Genomic DNA, 16,449 nt, shown 5'->3' on the forward strand with positions numbered 1-16,449 from the left:
TGTGCGGGAGCAGTGTAAACAGTGCTAGAGCATCTTCCTAAAAAGCACTTCTCCTATTCCAGTCTCGTTAGTGAGCACGTTTATGATGTCCAACGTGTCTTCCACAATTCGAAGCCCCTCGCACAAGCATTTACGGAGGTACGAGAGATCTGGCTGATGCATAGTAGTGCAGAACAAATGAGAGAGGCCAATAATTTAATTTGATCCTGTTCTGGTCAAGTTAATGAGGAGGCAAATTTGTGTTTTTGCCTGGCTGCATGATGCATTGCAAAAAAAAAAAAAAAAAGACTGCTGCAATTTCCAGATTTTGAGTGGCTGTATCTTTTTCAAGGAGGGGAGGTTGTTTCACATCGGTTCCTAAATAAGGTATTCTTATGGTGCACAGAATTCTTGAGCTGAATAAATCAATTTTTATACCAGAACAAACTTCTGTATTGATTCTAACTGAGGAATTTTATGCAAGTTATCACTCTGCCACTCAGGAAAATTTTGAAGTGGAAAAATTGATGCCCACATTAATTGCAATTTGTATTGCAGTGTCCATTCGCAATTTTCAGCTGAAGAATGGAATGTTTTGTTGTTGTTTTTTTCATTGTTTTTCTATGTGCCATCATGCCCCAGTTGCCTTATTACTGTCAGTTGTAGCATTTCATTGTCAGGACAGACGTATGGGCCGGCTGGAATTTACCAAGAGAGTCCTGCGGTTGTTTTATTTTGGACAGCAGGACACTGTTCCTGGAAACCTACAGTATGTCACGCAGTCACCCCTGAGGAACACCAGGTCAGTGATTTATAGTGCTATGAACACTCAAGTGCCATACAGTTAAAGCAGAGATATCCATTCACTGGATGTGACATGTGGAGATCCATCAGTGGACTAAAATGGATGCAGCGCCGACATGCTCACCTAAACAAAGATGGAGTGTGTTGAGCCCACATGAATCTGTGGCATCCTATCAATGGCAGCTTTGATCCCATCTTTAAGGGAATATGGAACAAGCTGACCCCTGCTTGTTGCACATCCTGTTTTTAGCTGGCACCTTGCACCTTGTAGAGCAACCGTCTCCCACTGACAGAATGTTTGTCTTTAACTGTCACCTTTAGGCAACACCTTTGCAGATAAATGTGTTAGTTTAAATCAGACCAGAAGTCTGCTCTCTGAAATATACTGAGCTCGAAAAAGGAAAAAAAGTGATGTAAATTTGATCATAGCTTCACCATGGATTGCCTCAAGTTAAAATTATTTTTTTGATTCCTGACAAAGTAACAACAATTTTATTCATATTCCTTATATGCATTCTTGTTTGTCCATCTCCCATTCCTGCATTTTGAAAATGAATAATTCAGCTTTGTATAAACCTCTCTGTCCAGTTCCTCACCTGCTAAAAATCAATCCGTCTTGTCATCTGAAATGGCAGGTGATGGTAACACCACCTTAGGCCCGTAGAGCTCGCTCCCTGCAGGCCGGTGAGCACATGTGATTTGTCGGTCAAATGAAATTTGTGTTTCTTCTGCTTGTTATTCATACTGGGCAATTATGAGTCAGACTCCAAGAAGCCTAGAGGGGCGTGAGTGTGTTCTCTGATGTGTGCCAGTGGATTTCTGAATGGTAGGGACCTAGTGGGGCGTTTTTGTTCAGGCAGACATAGAAAAGACAGGATTATCGCTAATATGATGAGGGATCGTCTGCTGTTAATGGGACACCAGACGATCCTCTGTATACATATATTATCAAAAGATGTTTAATGTAACTGTTGCTAAATTGTGTTGTTTGAGTGAATAGATTTTAGATTTTTTTTATCGTTTAAAGAAAAGAATCCTTTTTTGCCGTCAACACATCACAGCTAAACTCACCAAAGAATTTCTAAAATCCTCAATTAAAATGTAGCTCACTTGAATTAGTCAAGCTGATGTCCTTGGCCAATCATGGTCAAGTATTTGGAGGACTTGGTCTTCACATTCATTTAATGAGTACCCTTTTAAAAGATAACTCTGTCTTTCAACCTGGACCTTCCCTTTCTGTCATTTTTCTGTTTTTTACTGTTGCAACAATTGATTTTGCTCAGTTTCATTCCTCCCTTCACTGTAGAGTGTGTAGTACATGTAGTTCAAATACACACCCACAGGGCTAATGCAGTCCCCAACAATTGAACTGTAAAAGCAATTAAACCATGTCCCTTCATGTTTTGATCATGTCATTTGACTCATGTTCTTTCATGTTCCCATTTATGTTTAAAACGTGTATGATGATACACTTATGCAATTTGTGACTCTAGGTGGGAGACATCAGTACATGAAAAAAAGAAATCACACATATCCTTGTAATTACCACAGTGGTAAGGTGAACATTTTTTCCCAGTTGGCAGATGATATTTATGGAAAATCAAATTAACATCGTATCAGAGAACAGTCTACTTGCCATGATCTCATGCTGATTAAAATTACATATCAAATACTGCATCATACTCAAGTCTCAGTGCATAATAGGAAAAACAGGTGCATGACGCAAGTCCCATTGCAGTGTGAATGGTATGGCGTGGAAGAAAAAATTTTCATTTGGTTTTTTTTATTTGATTGTTGGAGACTGCAAAGTGGAGTTATTTATGAAATGTTGAACACAATCAACACGATGGCAAAAAGAAAAAAAAAGGAAAATATGGCCCTGGTTGGAAATTACAAGAATTATACTTTAACTAAACCACATGTCTTTGCAAAACATCATGAAGGACATGACATGACAAGGACATGATTCTTAACCTTAACAATAGTTGATTTCAAAACATAAGAACATGTGAACACTGAAAATATGGGACCTTTAACCAGCTCAGGGGATATTCACCAGAAAATGAGTGCATATGCCGCTTCAGTGGGCATCATCTGCCTCTATTGATTGCGTGTGCTTTGCATGGCACAGGAAAATAACAGCATATTCAGTACGGTTCAAAGCAAAATGACGTGCCTCTAAATGGCCGATGTGGTTTTCCATATGGTGGATGTCGGGTATGCCGAGTGAGGTGTTGAACGTGCTAAGTGATTTTTGTCACTGAGGGATGTGATGGCTGTACGGGTGTTAAGTGTCCATAGGGCCTTGGTGTCAAGCAGTCAGCGGGGGGTCAGGAGAAATCACAGGGAAGGTAGTTTTGCCTCCTGTCACGGGATCCTGCTTTTACCGCGTAATCTGTGGTGTGCAGGGATGGTGGAAAAAATAAGCAGAAGCCTAGAATCTCCAGTTTGTGTCCAGCCTCGATCAGAAATATGCCCACTCATTCAAACACGATACCACACCTGTGATTGGATGAGCTCTAGGCTTCTGACCCTTCCTGGTGGTCGACTGATCACGGAGCATCCTCAAGGTGACACAAAGGTTGTATTAAGGTCTAATACTACAGACTTTTTGTCACTCTTCACACACTTTACTTGTTTGCTTCATAGCAGAGACTTAGTGCTTTGAGAAAACATTTAACATTTTCTGTTCATACAGTCAGCAGCGCCATCTCCCTCATATCTTCAGAGCGCTTGGTAATATTTTATCTAATTGTTCTACCTGGTGTGATCTCGAGGTGAACTCTGGTGTGTGGTGTCAGCAGCACTTTGCACCGTTTCCTTACTCACACACCGGGGATAGTCAGAATAAACGAAAACACAAAGATAAATTTACGACTGTGCTCATCTCAGTGTCATTGTGGCTGTCTGTTCTAAGCGTCATGACGTTGTTTAGGTTATCACTGCAAACAGCTGCAAATGATCTGTGTCTTCCATGTTGGCAATGTCAGTGCCAACAAAATAAGGGTTTTCACCCTCCACTGTGACATGAAAGCGCTGCTAGCTATGTTCTGCAGTCTTGTCAGTAACCAAGGATATTCCCAGCTGACGGCTTATGGGAAATGGGAAATTACAGATTGGTGTTTTAAAACACTGTTCACATTGGTCATGATGAGGATGCTGGTGGTGATTATTTTGCCGTGATTACTCCAGATGATTGAACTTTTGAACCTTTAAGTGAGTAGTGAGTATTAATGAGCTTGCCCTCTGGGATGTATGAGCCATAAACATACCAGGAAAGAAAATATGTACAGCGATATAGAGCCACGGTCACTGAGTGAGAATATGCAAATTGGATTAAGCATATTTTGGCAGCTTCCTTAGGCAGTATGCAGGGGGACTCGGTCAGTTATCTCTGTAAGCCAATCAGTGTGAGCTCACTGTGCCCCCTTGTGGGTACAGCCATCTGTCGGCAAACGGCTGAAGATACAGATGTGGCAATGCATCATTAGACAATGAATGAGATGAATGATGAAAGCTGGCACCTTCTGCTGCCACCTCATTGACACACCAAGTCATGATTGTCTCCCCCTTTTGACATGCTACTGTATATTTTATTTACCGCCATTATTGAGTCCTCATTCGCTGCCATAATCAGCATTTCTAGGGTTGCGCCAGCATTGTGTCCAGTTTCTAAACTGGGCTGGCCAGACACATAAAGAGATTTCCTGGCTTTCAAAGAGGAAGGGTAGATTAAAAATGCATGGAGGTGTTTTCTCATTATGGAGCCATCAATGATGCAGTGACAATACAATTTCACATCATGGAAATGAATTAGACTGAGCTCATCCATTATGTATGCCCATTGGCTTCTTGTTCAGGATAGTCATTGTGTCATTTCTAAATAGGCTAAAGCCAGGTAGGGTCACGAATAACTTGGTAGTGCATTATGTAAAACATGCATGCGCTGCTCTCCGACAGGAACCGCTCTGTTCTTATCTGTTTCTCTCTGCGTTAAGCCCTCGTCTACATTAGCACTTGCTTTTAAAAGTAAAATTTAGGTCATTGATTTAGCAACAATAATAATGAGCTGCTGTGCTGTTTTGGTGTCTAAAAGCCTGCTGATGATACATGTAATACTATTTGGCATTTGGTAACAGCCACACTGTAAGAGCTCCACTGTATGAAGTCATGAAATGGGCTTAATGTGTGGTTTACTTGCTTTTAGCCTACTTCACAAATAGGATGCCCTGATTAGGTTGCAGAGATTTTTTTTCCTCCTCCTGCCCTTTATTTTTGACCATCTTTCACTTTTTCTCTGGTTTGAGAAACACAGCATGACAGTGGCTATGTTGGAGTTGCTTTTGGGAGTGGCTGTCCTCACAGGGTGAAAGTTTTCCTCATGACAGCAGTCACTTTTGAATTTTTTTTGTCCGTTTCTCAGCGAAGTAGCAGCGCTGTGTCAGGTGAAAACACAGATTGTTTGCTACAAAGCTGAACATATTGGCCTAAAGGAAGCCTTGACCAAACTCAGGAAGCGAGACTGATGAGCACATGTCAGGATACGCTGAGTGATGCTGGGCGTAACCCTCTTTTCCCTGTTTGCCAGTTTGTGCTTGTGGTTTATCCCAATTTCCTGCAGCGTTCAGTACAGTGACTCTGATTAAGTTTCGGCGGAGCTCTATCAGTGTCAGAGCTGTCACCTGACAACTTTTGCTTTGTTCGCTAACACCTCTGGATGTGGTGTTTATTACCCCGCAGCCTGTCTCCCAATCTGTTGTGAAAGTCTATCGACTTACTTTGGCCTCCATTTTATTCAGCAGCACATCCCTCTCTGAGAGGCAGAGTGACAGAGTATAAGCAATGCCCTGGTTTTATTATTATGCTATTCTACCATGGCGAGGCTTCAGGCTTTGCTGTATCCTTGTTTGTGTCTGTGAAAGCTGAAGCCACATTCTGTCACCTCGCCACTCTTCCACTGCCAATTTACATGATGAGCTGAGCTCTTGTTTGTGTGTGTGTGTGTGTGTGTGTGTGTGTTTGTGCGTGCATGTGTATTTCTTTATTCCCCCTCAGCTACCAGTCTATTTATTTACACTGTCAGATATAGCTGATGAGTATGCTTGTGACAGGGCTGTTAGAAACAGTAACACTTTCTTTTTGGTTTATATAGCACATTGATAACAGGCTCCTGACTGGGTGTATCAAGGTCTATCAATCTCTCATTAATAGACATTCAGCATTCAAAACACCTTGAAACACATTTATGTTACATAATTACATACACTCCTCTGTCTTCTACAATTCATGTCCATCTAACAGAGCAGTACATGCCTGAAGCAAGGCTTGAAAGAAAAAAAATCTGCTTTTAAAAAAAGACTGCCATTCCTGCCTTTTTAAAATAAAAACAGTGGTTGCAGTGTGTTCTTGTGAGTTGCTGGCATCCCACAACTGATTTTTAATATTAGAAAAACAAATGTGTTGCCAGCCAAATAGGTCAGATGCATAAAGCTGGTGGCCCCCTTTTTTAAGCTTTACCCATCCCACACTGCAGGGCAGAAAAAAAGATCCAACATCAACATCTATCTACTATCAAACTAGTGCTTGTGTTTAAGTAATTTTGATGATGTAATTGTGTCGCCATCAATCAAATAGTCCTTTTCTCTGTTTTTTTCAGGTGGTGCTCGTATTCGCTCTCAGCATCGGAGCCCTTGTAATATACTTCATAGATTCCTCTGAGTAAGTATTTCTTTTAACTTCATATTTTCAATGAGTGAAATCTTAGTCATCAGTTGTAACTTTTGACACTCTTAATCACTGAAGGCACTCCAGCTTTTAGTCAAAACTGACCCCTTTTTATCACGGTGCACTACAGCATATTTGGAATGTAACTAAACCACTTAATGTACAATATTTTTGCTCTTATCACGAAGAGTCAAATTCCTCATTTGTCCATAGGAGCAAATTTACTCTATTGAGATGTGGATGTGTGAATAAATACTTACACTGCCATTATAGGGTTGTTGCTTGATTGAAAATAAAACTACCACATCAGATTAGAAGATAGATAGATAGATAGATAGATAGATAGATAGATAGATAAATCGTGTATATTTGCAAACAGTACCACACCCACTATCAGCCAAAGCTGTCTTGTTTGAAACAATGATGTGGTTGGTGGTTAGAGATCCAGTCCTCTGGTGAAAAACTTAGATCTATGAAAGTTAAATAAATTCATTTTCTCTGAGGAATATTGCAAAGTTGCTAATTCCTGTTTAAGTTGTAGTTTAAAAAAAGATTAATTTGTGTATTCCCACTGGTAACAATGATGTAGCTTAAGATATAAAGGATATGATGGTTAGTTGAGAAAAATCATTTGTAATGTATTTCAGATTTTCAGCTTTTTAGCCTTTTGTGAGCCGACACAGTCACATCTGAATAAATCCTTAGTGCATATATCGCTGGCCTTAATAACTTTGAGTGCTATATGCCCTCCACGTGAGATGTGAGCATGCGTACGTGCTGTCCGTTTTTATCCGATCCCCTTTCAGGTAACTGCCCCGGCCTCACTGGCAATGTCTGATGACGAAGGGTCTGTGCTCACAGATGAAAATTGCTTAATCTCCGTAGTGAAAGGATCAGACTCTTAGACGGACAGGAAAGACCAAAGTTCCTGTTCAGAACAATCAGCATCACTCATGAAACTGGAGGAAGCGGAAGACCCTTTTAGCCCCGTATGCCACCGTATACCATTACTGCTGCCTGGTGATGTTTGGACAGGACGTGCCATTAGAAAGTAGAGCAAAATATGCCAGATAAAAGCTTTTCTCAAGCTCAAAGGGAGCCCCCTAGGGAGTAATGTTAGGGGTGAATACATGGAGAAAATGGGTTGTAAACTCGTGTTATCTGCCTCATGGTCTTGGAGCCAGGCGATGGTTATTTATTTCTCAAGACAGCGTACAAGTGAGGGCTTAGCTTGCTCTGATGTGGTTTGTGAGCATGCTCTCATTTCATTATCTGGACAAGCCCAGGTAGAGTTACATCCTCAGCAATGCCATCTGTAGCCTCCCCATCCTCCCATCTTGCTTGCTGTGTCCCAGTACCTTTTCACCTGATGAAGGATGACCTTTCACCTCTCTCCTAACCTCCTCTCACATTAGAAAGAGCATTGTTAAACACACATATGGCAGATGAAGCATCTGTTTGACTACTTTCCCATCCGTGTTCATCCTCCTGCTCCAGGTTCTTTGCCCTAGTTTTCATTATTATGTATGCTAGTCTTATCCAGGTCTTTCTATTATTCAAACTGTATTTTTGCACTCCTTGTCAACCCAACAAGCCTGATACATCAGGCCAAAGAGCAGCCAGTGAGCTGCTCTCTCGCATGTTTGCAAGTGGCAGCAGGCTGTAACAGATACAGTGCTTCCTGTAATTAGTCCTTTGGGACTACTGAGGCAGAGATATGATGGGCAGGCTGACCTGGCTGGAAGAGACAGCAGGAAGCAACTGAGAAAAGTCAACACATTAGACACACTAACAACCTGCTCAGAGACAAACAAGCTGGATCAGTCTGAGCTGGGCTACTTTTCTGGTGGACATCAGACCTAGAAAGAGTAGCCGCTTCCTTGGACCTGCTGCTACAGAGCTGCTGTCTCTTGAGACTTGAGATGAGCTGCCACACTGATTTATTCCCCAAAGTGAAGGTGATATTTTTATCTGCAATTTTTATCTGGATTCAGACCACACAGCATGCTTTGGTGTAGACTGTAAAAATGTAATTGAATTGGCTGCTCTACCATCATAAGTTGTGATCAGAAAATAAAGCCTTAAGATTTTGATATCCTGTTTTTCTTGGGAGTCTTCCTTTTTTTTTTTTTTTTTTTTTTTTAGCCTCCCATCCTCCCTCCTCCTGTTTTGCCCTTTCTCCCATATATCCAGTCCAGTGGGTGTTTTGTGTGAAATTTATGTTGCCAAATAAGACAGTCTGACTTACTTCACACATTAGGCTTAAAATTTCTCCTGCTACCTGGTAACCCACGTTAAAAAAATTATCAGTATGAACTGGCTGGTTCACTCATGATTTTTGAGCAAGTGGAAATTAGCAGCTGTGACATCACTGATTGGGTGTGGCCAGAGGTGCGACATGAAGATTTCAACGTTTGGAGGCCACTGCAGCAGAATGCTTCTGTCTTATGTGATTTAGTGTTTATACACTCTATTATACTATATTATCTATATACTCTATCTATGTACTATATTTCTATTTAAAATGTATGTGATTGCTTTTAGATCTCAGATGTTGGATATTTTAATTTATTTTTTGTATATTTTTTAATGCACATATTGGCTAATATTTTGACACAATGTAAATATATGAGACAGCTCATATTGAGGATGGGAAGATTATGCCTAAGAATATCTTTTTTTTTTTCCTACAGTGTAATGCGGGCTTATATGCAATATGCAGCTGTAATGTAAGGTCTCAGCATCTGCTGTTTGATTTGAGTGTTACAGCTAAAGAGGGAGAGGGGGCAGAGCTTGGCCTAGACAGTTTTGTGATCTATAACAGGCTTAGTCCCTTCCTAACCAGGCTCACTGGAACTCAATTATTTAGCACTGCAGATCTGTCTGCACTATGGCCTGTCACCCTGCTATGACAGGGATTCGCTGAGCTGATGCATCATTACAGTGAATGAGGGCAGAGCTATCCAACATGTTTGAACTATTCTTAGAGGTGCCAGTTGGAAAAGCGGCAAGGATTTTTTTTTGTATGGATACGATTCGATAGATGACCCTGGGGCTCGATGCAGGATGAGACGTGATGCATTTCATTTTAGTCTTCCTCAACAGATTGCCACGCCCTCCATCAGCTTCATCAACCAGGAAATCACGTGAATTGCACCGCTGTACCTGAGATCAGTTCAAAATAATCCCTGAGGTATATTAATGTCTGCCCATGAGCTCTGTTTGAGGACAGTATTTCACTGAAGGGAGTTTATTATATTTTTACATAACAAAAGTATTTGGCCTAAACCTCAGTGGTATTAAATAGCGTCGGGGAGGTTGTAGCCGTCAAGGGATGCAGTGTGCACTGCTGAGGCTCATGAATGCACTGTAGGCAGGTGACCATCTAACAAATGCGCAAAACAACTTGTAACTCCAGACATGTGACAGCGACCTGCTTGCCACTAACATGCGCTGCAGAAATGTAAGACCATGCACATCAAGGAATGGTAAACTGCATGATTCACAATAACAACACAACTAATCACTGCTCCCACCATGAAAAACATGACAAAGTTCAAATCTTCTAGTCTCTTCTATGTTTGGTCATTAAAATCATACAGCTTTGTAATGTAAAATATGAAATATTAGCATGTTGAAGCTGCAAGTCTATGAACTGTTTTGCTCCACTGAATTGCCAAGTCCTAAATGTCCAGTTTATGTGCACAGTAAACCTGTGTTGTCATTTCAGGTCTGGATAATTTTCAGGGTGTACTTTTTCATTTCCAGGTTAGGACTGTGATTACAGAATTATTAATAAGTCGTCACATACACTTGGTTAATTATTTCTTTTTATTTGAATTCTTAGTGCCAGATACAAGCGTTTTGAGGGTGAGACTTCACTACATTGCTAGCATTTGATATGGCTGCTTGATCTCATAAGAGAAGACGTAAACCCTGCATGCGTTTAACCCTTAAACTACTGCTTTGGCACTGCATTTCCATCAACTTAACCCCCTAATCACCTCAACTACTGTCTACACGATTGGAAAGGCAGGCCTGCAATATCATAAAAGGAAAACAGCAACATTTCCATGAAGTGATATTGCACCTGGAGCACAACATTTTCTTGAGACACAGACATTTAAAGAAGATTGTTTTGCAGTTATTTAAGGGTTAATCAGGCATACCGACAAGTTATTGCTTGTGTGACAATAAATGCATGTCCCTTTCTCAACAGAAAAACCATTGGAAAATGTCAACTCTTGCACCTTTTTTTGAACACTTATGTTTCTCTTTTTTTGTAGTTCTTAAAAATGCATTTTCAGGAAAAGAAGAATGCATCTTTCTATGCTTTTTCCATGAAATAGCACTGTAATGTATTCATTTACCAAACCTTTCTCACTCGCCTCTCAGTACTCTTCCTTGACGCTGACATACTTTGTTTCTTTCTTTACCCCACAGTCCTATCGAGTCCTGCCAGAACTTCTACAAAGACTTCACGTTGCAGATCGACATGGCGTTCAACGTCTTCTTCCTATTATACTTTGGTCTGCGTGTAAGTGCCTGCACTTTTCGGCCTTCTTTTTGGGAAAATCTCCTCAGTGGAAGAAGCTTGTGAAACAAAGCTTTTGCGACTTTGTTCCCACAGTTCATTGCTGCCAACGACAAGCTGTGGTTCTGGTTAGAGGTGAACTCGGTGGTGGACTTCTTTACGGTTCCTCCGGTGTTCGTGTCTGTGTACCTGAACAGGAGCTGGCTCGGTAAGGATGCGCAGATTACTCAGAGTGCTATACAGTGTCCTTTGAGTTGTTTTCTCCCAGCAGATGCCTTGTGCCCGTGGTGCCACCTAGTGGAGTAAATCTGACTAACAGTTATCAATGAAGGCAGAGTCTTCACTGTCTTGCATAGAGACAGATGACTAGACCAAATATTTCAGATCAGCTGAATGCTCTGTCAGTGTTATTGTGCTGAATACAAATCCTTAGGTGCGTTTGTGGGTAGCTTAAGGTAAAACTGCTGTGCTGATTCCTGCTCACTGTCAACCCTAAGACTCACTCATCAATGTTGCAATACTCACTCATATCTTATGCATCAAAGTAACAATCCAAACGCATCATCATGATGTGAGTGCAGAGCTGAGCATACCATAGTCATCTACATTAACATGCCTTCGATGCTAACCGTATAATTTTAATGCTGTTGTCATGGAAATGCTTCATGTTTGGCCAGTGCATGAAATCCATGCAAAAGTTTGAATGTACCACACACTGCTGCCATGGGAATGTTCAACCAAATGATGCCTTTTGCCATGGCAACGCAAAAAGCATGGTAACCCAAAAGCTGTGTGAGCTTCATGCGCCAAGCTAAGGCTGATTTCCATGACAACGTTATCAAATGGCTGTCATCTGGTGTGACGCATAAGTGGCCATTAATGAATGTTGATTTGATTTGATTAAGGAGGGCCGGTTCTATTGATTCCAGGACTTTGGCCATATGGTGCAGGGCTGCAGGGTGTCATTCAGACGCCCTTCACCTCCTCAGCACCGCTCTCCAGCATACCTGTAATAACATTCAGTTGAAATCAGGCTGTGACTGAAAGCACATGAATGGATAAAAAAAAAAAAAAAAAACCTTAATAGGCTTTGTTGTTGGCTCGAGCACTAGAATAGAAGTCAATCTGCTAAATGTGTGAAGCTCATCACTTAGAGAGCTTGGTGAGGAATTAGAGGATTAGGGAGATAATTTTCTGCTGCATTACAGGTGTGTAGTGCCGGGTTGTCTTCTCATGTCAGGCGGGGGACAGGCTGCCACGCAGCTTCGCCTGCTGACAGCCACAAACATCCCTCTCTTAAGTATAAATACAGTGGCTTCATGATAGATACAATTACATAACATATCTGTTTATTTGTGCTGGGCTGAGGCACTATACTGTAGTGTGTGGTAGTGTAACAATAGCAGCAGAGTGAGCTATGAAATAGTTATTTAAACACTGCCATCTAGTGGATGTGGAGAGTATAGCTGGCATTCGAGCTGAGAAAACAGTGTAGGAGAGGTGGGTAGTTACATAGATACTTTATTGATATTTCATTCCAAATTGTTGCCAGTTGCACTTTTCAGTGCAGTGCTGATAGTTATTGGAAGTGGAGGCCTTGTCCTCACTGTTTGTAATCCCTGACAGTCGGCTGGTGCCTTTTTTTCAGTGCCCACTCTGTCTAATGAGCTGTTTTTTTTTTCCTTTTTTATCATTTGCATGCAAGGTTATGCGGTACCTGAGTGTTTGTTATTCTGCTTCTCTGTCCGCTCTGCCCAGTAAGCTTTTTTTTTTTTTACTCTCAACGCTACGTAGTCACAGAAATCACTTTCATCCCTGTGCTAGCCTGCTCCTCTCTTGTAATGCTCTTTTTGTTATTGGAAGCGACTGTCACTAGAAGGAGTTCTCAAAACATCCCTTTGTGTGTTTAAAATGCATAATGGTTGCTCAAGTTATGTTTCAGTACTTACAACACAGATGGCAACTAATTAGGGGTATAACAATGCACCGTGGCACGATACTTCACAATGCAAAAATGTGGTGATGTGCATTTGTCAGATGTCACAAAGCACATTGTGGAGAGCTGTGCTCAGTTTATTAACCATGTAATAAAACTAGCAAATGGCAAAACAATGCAAAATGCAAGTTGTACAAGCAGGCACAAGCAATGATCAGTATTTGGGTAGAAAAAAGTATCTACGTTGAACGTCTCCTGTGCACAGTTTAACAAACAACACACTGCTTAGTTACATGGCTTGGTACAGCACTGTTTGGATGGCATCGACTCAGCTTGTAATTGACGTTTTACAGGATTCAGCTTCAGAAAAACAGATCTATTATACAATCTATAATCTATTTTCACTATAGATTAGTGTTTCTGTGTATTATAGATCTTAGATTTAGAATAAAATGGTACAGATCAAATAAAGTATTATAAATCAGATACAAATCAAAAAATAAGTATTATAAAAAAAAAAAAATCACTACATGTGGGAGAGCAGGGCATCCAGTACACAGCCAAACAGTGCAGAAAAATAAAATTAGGCTACAAAGAGACTAAGCCTGGAGCACGCGGTCTGAAGATGCCCATTCTCATGATTTTGTTTGATTTTCTGTAATTTTTGATTTTTTTAATTTTATCTGGTAAAACTGCCACAAAATATCTTGTTTAAAATTTTATTAGGCCTACCTCTGTTCAACTGTTAATGTCTCAACAGTGGGGCATATACATCCATTTATTGTTACAGGGATGAGAAGAAAACACATTTTACATTTACTATGCTCCAGAAATCAAGAAAAAAAAATCAACTGCATTTTTTTCTTAATTCATCTGTATTGTGAGTCAAATTGTGAATTGAGTGAATTGTTACACCCCTATCACTGAGAAATCTTCAGATTTTGCTTTTTATGTGGTAAAAGATCCGTTTATATGTTTATATAGTTATTTTGGCAACATCTTTGGTGCAAAGTGTGGGGTTTCTGCACTGCATTGCCCAGAGATCACCTGTCAATCACACAGTGTGCACAGGGCTGTGATCTCTTTTTCCCTGGATATTTGGTTGATGAAGTTTGAGTTTGTGTCATCACTTTCATCACTTCTTTGCCTCAGGATTTTTTCTGAGGAAGACCCAGGTGAAGCTGGATGTTTAGAGCAGCAAGTGTTGTATTTTTTTTGTTTTTTTTTAATCATTTGGCAACAAAGAGTTGCAAAATGCATATTTATTTGAAAATGTCACAGAAGTTGATTGCAGTACAAAATAGTTCTCTATCTTTGATATGCAAAGTTTTAGTAACACAAAAGGTGGAAAAATAAGTGAAATTTGATAGATATTTTTAACACTATTGTAAATGGACATGCTCCACTGCCAGACATAATCTCAGTCAATATGGCCAGTAGACAATTGGGAAGGAAGATTAGTGATCCAGTGTCATTCTGTTAAATTGGGTTAGCCATGTGCCATAACCCTGAGTGGCTGTAGCTTGGCACTGGCCTGGGCATCTCAGCTGAACCCCCTCTTCTGATCAAAACTCCATATTTCCCTCTGGGGGCTGACAGCCGCCCTACCAGTCCTCTTGTCTGTACATTTCAACACAGACAGACATGGAGGGGGATGTCCTTACACATCAGCATTCACACAAAATCATCCATGGCAATAACATACGATTTCATACACACACCAGCACACACATGACCATACACACAGTCTGCATAGAGAATACATGGAGACATGTCGGGGAAATCCCTCACTCTTTCCATGATAGTTGAGTTTTTATGGTACCATATCAAATTACAAATTGGAAAGATATTGAGTAAAATAAAAGCAATCACTCAGTCTACTATATTTATCTCTCACAGCGTGCTGTATCATTAAAATAATCCAGCAAAAGAGAACATTTAGTGCTCCCAATATTACGTGGTAAACAGAGCATTACTCATCTAGATAAGACAGCCATGCCTTGGTGGAGGCCACATGTTGCAGTTTTACTCCGGAGCTAAAATGTAAACACAGAAAGAGGCTTTTAGCAGTAAGCTGTCCACTGAAACTAACCTCCAGTGCCCTCATATTCACATTCTCCAAAGTGCATTTATATCCTCAAATGCTTGTACTGAAATGAACTGGAGCAGATGAATTACCATGCTAACAATAGAAGTGGCTATAATTCAGATTTCAAATAGAGAACGAATTAATTAGAGAGGCCTGAGTCTGAGGTTTGAGTCTGTTGTTGTGTGTTTGCATTTTCTCTGCAGTTGCATATTTCATATTGCACAGTAACTTTTAATAGCAACTACAATAGCTGTTATTACATCAGCTGTGATTAATTTAGGGATTATTGCAGAATCACTAAATCCAGTGAAAAAAATATGATGATTGCCAAAGCTTCTCATTTTGCCATACACGGCCTGACCAGACCCTTCTCTCACATGACTTGTTGTGGGCTATAAATGAGAGGCAAAGATACATTCTGTTCTTGTCTAAGATTAGAGAATGAAATTCTGATTGTCAGGAGCAGCGCATGGTTATGGGATGAGATGTGGGTTACACTGTCAAGCCAGCTGATGGACAGACTAGATGTCTGGCCTCTTCCTTTCCCTGGATGAATCCTAAAGGAGCTTACACTCTAATATCCTGATGGGAAAAGGGTTTGCTTTAAGCTTGCCGTGCACGACTGATCACAACGAGGATACTGTGAGAGTTGGTGGTAAATCACATCATAATGCCTCTCAAAAAAAGCGTCCTTTTTACCCCCAACCTGTTGGGTGCTATTATCTTGAAAGCACCTGAGTGGGTTTTTTCCAGTTTTTTTGAGGACAGTATTTTTTTTGCATATGATATCTGTAAGCAGAGGGGATGCAGAACAGTGAATAAAGTGGATGCGAGGAAAGCAGAAAATCTTGGGAAGCCTTGAACTCTTTCGGTTTTTGGAGCGACTGGTGTGCACTTGACGCTGGAAGCTGTTTTGTCTGCTGAAAATACTAGTTAAACAAAAAAATGATTCCCACTAAGATGCTAGTGTACAGGGGGCCCGATGGAGGCACACACTCTCAGGCGATTTCTAATACAAGGAGGCGCAAGAAGTCGACCGGGGAGCTCTTTCAGAATGGCTACAGGGTCAGGATGGGCCACGGACAGGTCAGCGACAAAGAGGACCAGGACAGCTTCTGCCACAGCCTGGGCTCATGTCTGCATGTAATCTCCTACTGGGGTAAGACGTGGGGCCGACGGGGGCATGAGGGGGATCTCCTCTAAACCCCAAGGTTGGCGTGTCCAGAACTCTTTGGGCTCTGTGTGTGTGTGTGTGTCAGCTGGAGCAGGTTCAGGTTTAGGATTTGTACTGTATTATGCTTGCCATCTGGCCTAAGCCAACTTGAAATGAAAAAATGAGCCTGGAGAGAGACACTATAGTTCATGTTTTTTTTTTTTTTTTTT

At 40.9% G+C, this 16,449-nt stretch overlaps 1 protein-coding gene across 13 annotated transcripts in view; it reads left to right on the forward strand.

Moving 5' to 3' along the window:
* The window catches only part of LOC115378136 (calcium-activated potassium channel subunit alpha-1-like), an 86,599-nt gene that overhangs the window by 32,051 nt on the left and 38,099 nt on the right, over positions 1–16,449 (forward strand). For 12 of the 13 annotated variants that reach the window (XM_030078295.1, XM_030078306.1, XM_030078296.1 and 9 more), the window contains exons 3-5: positions 6,440–6,501; positions 10,951–11,044; positions 11,138–11,249. In XM_030078295.1, the coding sequence (XP_029934155.1) occupies positions 6,440–6,501; positions 10,951–11,044; positions 11,138–11,249 (268 nt within the window). Of the gene's footprint in view, positions 1–6,439; positions 6,502–10,950; positions 11,045–11,137; positions 11,250–14,623; positions 16,226–16,449 lie in introns of those variants that run through there. The other variant, XM_030078304.1, reaches the window with a different exon arrangement.

Source organism: Myripristis murdjan, chromosome 19, assembly GCF_902150065.1.
Source record: "Myripristis murdjan chromosome 19, fMyrMur1.1, whole genome shotgun sequence".
NCBI classification, from domain to species: Eukaryota; Metazoa; Chordata; class Actinopteri; order Holocentriformes; family Holocentridae; genus Myripristis; species Myripristis murdjan.